This window comes from Octopus bimaculoides, chromosome 10 (genome assembly GCF_001194135.2).
Source record: "Octopus bimaculoides isolate UCB-OBI-ISO-001 chromosome 10, ASM119413v2, whole genome shotgun sequence".
Lineage (NCBI taxonomy): Eukaryota > Metazoa > Mollusca > Cephalopoda > Octopoda > Octopodidae > Octopus > Octopus bimaculoides.
In genome coordinates, this window is record NC_068990.1 from 6,287,904 (window position 1) to 6,293,340 (window position 5,437).

Below are 5,437 nucleotides of genomic sequence, written 5' to 3' on the forward strand. Positions count from 1 at the left end.
AGATAATGACATAATTACCTCGTGCTACGGATGAAAGCAAAGCAACAGTTAAGGAGTGGCATATTTTACCACGACAGACACGTACACAGCATCGAATACCACGATGTGAGTGAAAGCTGCTCTCACTGTATTGTCCGGTGTCTGGTAATCCTTTCGATACCAACATCAAACCAAAAAAAGAATCCTGACCACAGAGTGTGGGTAATTATGTCAAAGGTCACTGGCAATGTGCATTCAGCTGATTGCAACTGTTAAAGCAAGTCACTGAGCATGCGTACATGTCATACGGGAGAGTTCCAATCAGGGGTGGATAACACCTTATTGGAAAACCATATAGCCTTAGGCCAACCACAGACTTGTGACTGATTTTGGTAGATGGAAACTGCAGTATTATTCATCAAAAAATGACCAAAAAAAAACATGTCTATAAAGAACATGTTTGCTTCAAACTCCTCATGTACCAATTCTGCCCCTAAGAAAGGAACAAATAATACAATGTGGTTGTAGGTCGTAACACCTAGGCAATGCTGGGGTGCATTGCTAGTAATAAATAAAATTTACTAGTTATAGTAAAAAATCTTCCAATTAATATAAAATAATACATTTTAAAATTAATAGGATATCTTAATGCAAGTTCCTAGACCAAACAGTACCGTCTACTTAGAATATCAGGCTGCATCATTAAATCTAATGTCAACAGACTTTAATCATACAATCTTTTTCTCTTTAGAACTCTCTTATGTAAAATTGTCTAAAGGAAACTAGAACATGAGCACTGCTGGTTTATCTACAGAAACTATAAAGAATTCTCTAATAACTAAAGTACAGCCAAATAACTAAAGTACAGTGAGTGGTACTCACCAAGTTTGTTATATTTACTTATTAGGGTTACAAATCATCTTTAAGATTTTTCTGATAATTGCACTGTGCCCAACCACATTTTCTTTGATTTTAAGGTACATTGTGTGTGTGTGTGTGTGTATAATATATATATGCACAAAAAGATTCAGTTAAATTAGGTACTTAAGTTGAGGCACCTTGTTACGTCAGAATAATATACACACACAATATCATATAAATATTAACTTTGGTACAGCAGTACCAGCAGGATGATATTCTTGTAAGGCATGCAGACAATTTGACGCAGCTGAGTATATAATCCACTTTTGTGCTATTCAGACATGTACATTTTATCAGATAACAAACCATATACTTCAGAATTTGCAAAGGGCATATTCTGAGATAGGTGAATAAAATATAAATGAGTAACAATTGAGGGACAGTTGTCAATTCATTAAGGCCGTTTCTAACAACTCCTTTAATTGATTAATGAGCACATTATATCATTATAAAGAAACCGTTTTCCTCAGATGAATACATGAACTTTACAATCAAGGACATTCCAAATGATTTAACATATTTTAAAACCCATGGAGGAAAACATTTTCACTGATTCTGCTACTGAAATAGTAGCAGAATCAGTGGTCTGTAGATTTTAAAATATGTTAATTCATTTGGAATGTCCTTGATTGTAAAGTTCATGTATTCATCTGAGGAAAACGGTTTCTTTATAATGATATAATGTGCTCATTAATCAATTAAAGGAGTTGTTAGAAACGGCCTTAATGAATTGAGAACTGTCCTTCAATTGTTATTTATACACACACACACATGCACATATATAGATTGGGTCATCCCATAAATAATGCGGATTTTTTTTTTTTACTTTTATTTTTCAAAATTAAGTGATAAAAAACATTTCTCTAGTACTGTTCTGACCTTGTCTATAGAATTTATATTTTTTTCCGTTCAAATGATTTTGAAAACTGTGGAATAAATGACAATCAGATGGGGCAATGTCAAGCAAATGTGGTGGGTGAGGCATCGTTTCCCATACAAACTGCTCCAGCTTTTGGAATGTCATTCTCCCTGTATGTGACCGAGCATTCTCCTGATGGAAGAACACCTTTCATCTTGAAACCAAAAATGGTCATTTTCCTTCTAGCACTGACTTGAATGTCTGGCTGAATGACCTAATCAAAGCTTCTCTGCTAGTTCCTCAACAGTTACGATCGGATTTTGTTCCACCAGGGTTTGCATCAAAATTTCCCCAAGACATCTGAAGAAGGCTGGAGGGTATATCAGCCGAAAAGTTGTGTTAACAAGAAACAAGATGAGGACAAATATCCATCAAATGTAAATAATGTAAATAATGTACATAATTCCTCATCTCTGATTTAATCATCAGTGCAAGAATAGTCAAGCATAGTCTTGACTATTCTTGCACTGATGATTAAAAAAGTGCATTTTGTGCACTAATTATGAAATCATATGATATGCAGCTGAGTCTGATTTTAAAAGGCTCGCTTCCAGAGTTGCATTCCCTCGCGTTCGGTACAATGTGTTTATTATGGCAGCTTTGACTTTAAGAGTCCCTCCTAGCATGAGGCATTTATGTATAGTAATGCCCTTAATATAAATAAATATATATATAGGGAATAATTAATAAATTTTTCCCTTATGAGGTTTTCCACACTAACTACTTGATAAATTCTTATAAAGATTTTATCCTATATTTAAATTATATATACATATATATGTGTGTGTGTGTGTGTGTGTGTGTGTGTGTGTATTGGGTCATCCTATAAATAATGTGGTCTTTTTATACTTCTTTTATTTTTCAAAATTAAGATAAACAGAGTTATTTTTAATCTAAAATATACTCTCCTTCATTTTCTACAATGCTCTTCCATCTATCTGGTAGACTTGCAAGACTCCTCTTCCAAAATTCGCTTGTCCGTGAAAGGTTCATTAAGAATGTGCCAGAATAATATACACAAGTGAACAAAAATGAAAAAAACAAGATATGAATGAACTTACAGAAGACAAAGCCAGGATTTGTTTCTTCATAGTTTCTTCTTCATTGTAACCAACCCATGGTGGGAGAGCTGCTTCAGCATGCTTCCCTTTTTCTTTGTTTTCATTGACAAACTTTTCCTGCTCCCGAGTGAATTCACCAAGTATAGTCTGAAATAGAAATAGATAGAGATATATGTATTTTGATGTATACTGGTGTGTGTGTGTTTTTGTGTATGTATGTATACAATAATACCACACCATATCGTGGTTCACCTATCGCGGTTTATTATTTAAGCTTATGTCGGTTCTTTCGTGGTGTTGTTTTGCATTTATAATAAAATAAACATATACAAATTATAAAAATACTGAAAAAAAATATACAGTACACTACTGTTTCTACTTCGTGGATTTTCACCTATTGCGGGAGGCTTTGGGACATAACACCCATGATAGTTGAGGGATTACTGTACAGATGAATATATATATATACACACACACATGTATATGTATAATTAGCCATAAATATACATGTACATTTATATACACGAGTACATACATGTATATACTTATATATCTACTTGCACTTCATTTTTGATGCTCTGAGGAAGCTATAAGATGATGCACAAGCACTCAGCTCTGAGTGACTTGCACCTTATAACAGAAACAGCAAGAAGTTAATGAAATCCATTACATAATTTCCTGTTCCTTTGTCATTTATTTAATTTTATATATATATGTATACGTGTGTGTGTGTGTGTCTCTCTCTCTCTCTCTCTCTCTCTCTCTCTCTCTCTCTCTTTCTCTCTCTCTCTCTCACACACACACACACACACACACACACCATCAAATGAGCTCTATATGAGAATGTGGCTCTCTGCAATCTCACACACAGTTATATGACAATCAGATACAACTATGGCTTTGATTTGGTCATCATCAACTTCAGTAGGTCAACCAGAATGTTGGTCATCTTTGAGTGAAAAATGGAATTTTTAAAACCATTTCTGATATGTGCATTCTGTTAAGCAATCAACGCCATAAACTTCACATATCTTTTTGTGAGCTTCAGCAGCTTTCTTGCCTTTACAGAAATAAAACAGCAAAATATGGCGAAAAAAACTCACTTTTGCACTCCATTTTAAAATTGACACTGAACTAACAACTGTAAACAAAATTACATGCAACTTGCTTCTAAAGTAAGCTAAAGGTAACAGCTATCAAATGTCAAAGGGAAAAAATCATAACACTGACATAAGTCATTCAGAAAAGTCATAACTCTATCTATTTGCAAAAAACAAAATTACTTTCTTGCCAACCCAATATAGTATTAGACTGTCAACTGTCAATCTAGCAAAAATCCTTAAAACTATTAATCTCGTGGACAGTTTTACAACCACAGTAGGTCTTTCCTTATCTCACATTTTCCGCTTTGTCTGTTTCTTTCTCTCTTCCTCTTTCTCTCTCTCTCTCTCTCTCCTCCCCCTTCTCTCAAGATTTTAGTTTCTCTTTCTGTTTATCTCCAATGGCTTTTTGCTGTTTGGGTTCTTGCAGTCAGTCAGATGTACAGCATGTATTATTAACATATGTACTCAGTTCACCTTTTATATATGCATTGTGAATAGGTAGTTATGGTGCTATGTCTTTTCATCCGACGTCACTTCGTCAAACGTCTTTTCATCCATGTCTTTTCATCTGACGTCTTTTTGTCTGATGATTTTTTTTTGTCCAACAACAAATTCTATCAATAAAATTCTCAATGAATATTTGGTTTTGATGTTCACCTTGTTTCCTAAAGAGTTTATTTAAAATTGGATAGAAAGTTGTTGGACAAAAAAAAATCATCAAACAGAAAGACATTGGACCAAAAGACATGGACGAAGTGACGTTGGACAAAAAGTCAGTTTACAGGTAGTTATACCTATTCATACACAAAGTTATTTTAAATCTACATAGTCTAGGAGTGGCTTTTTATTCTTCAAACTTTATATTCCATTTCTTATTATTTTTATACTTTCAACTGGTGATTTTTCCCATATATGTAAATGCTTTCCCAAATAAACTTGCTCTACCTTTTAGAAGCTTCAAGGAAGCTAGAAGGTGATGCACATGCATTCATCTCCAAGTGCACTGCATCCTATAGCAGACACACCATTGAGGTAATGACCCGTTTCCTTATCAGTTATTTAATATCATATTATGTACGATCTATATTTGACTAATGCTTTATTTTGAGGCTTATGTTTAGTGAGTTCTAACACCAGGGTATTAGTGTTGCTGTACCTCAGTGAAATATTCAAATACACATATAAATATATAACTGTGGAGCACTGCTTTGAATATCTTAGAGTCGAATGAATCGACCCCAGTATTCTCTTTTTTTTTTCTAAGCCTGCTACTTATTCTTTCAATCTCTTTTGCCAAATTGCTAAGTTACAAAAACACACTAACACCAGTTGTCAAGCAGTGTTGGGGAACAAACACAAAGTCATACACACATACATACATATATATATATATTTACATATATATATATATATATACATATATATATATATATATATATATATATATATATATA

At 33.6% G+C, this 5,437-nt stretch overlaps 1 protein-coding gene across 2 annotated transcripts in view; it reads right to left on the reverse strand.

The window, feature by feature from the left end:
- The window catches only part of LOC106882330 (synapse-associated protein 1), a 66,480-nt gene that overhangs the window by 39,393 nt on the left and 21,650 nt on the right, over positions 1–5,437 (reverse strand). For both annotated transcript variants that reach the window (XM_052971020.1, XM_052971019.1), the window contains exon 3: positions 2,881–3,027. In XM_052971020.1, coding sequence (XP_052826980.1) covers positions 2,881–3,027 — 147 coding nt within the window. The remainder of the gene's footprint in view (positions 1–2,880; positions 3,028–5,437) is intronic.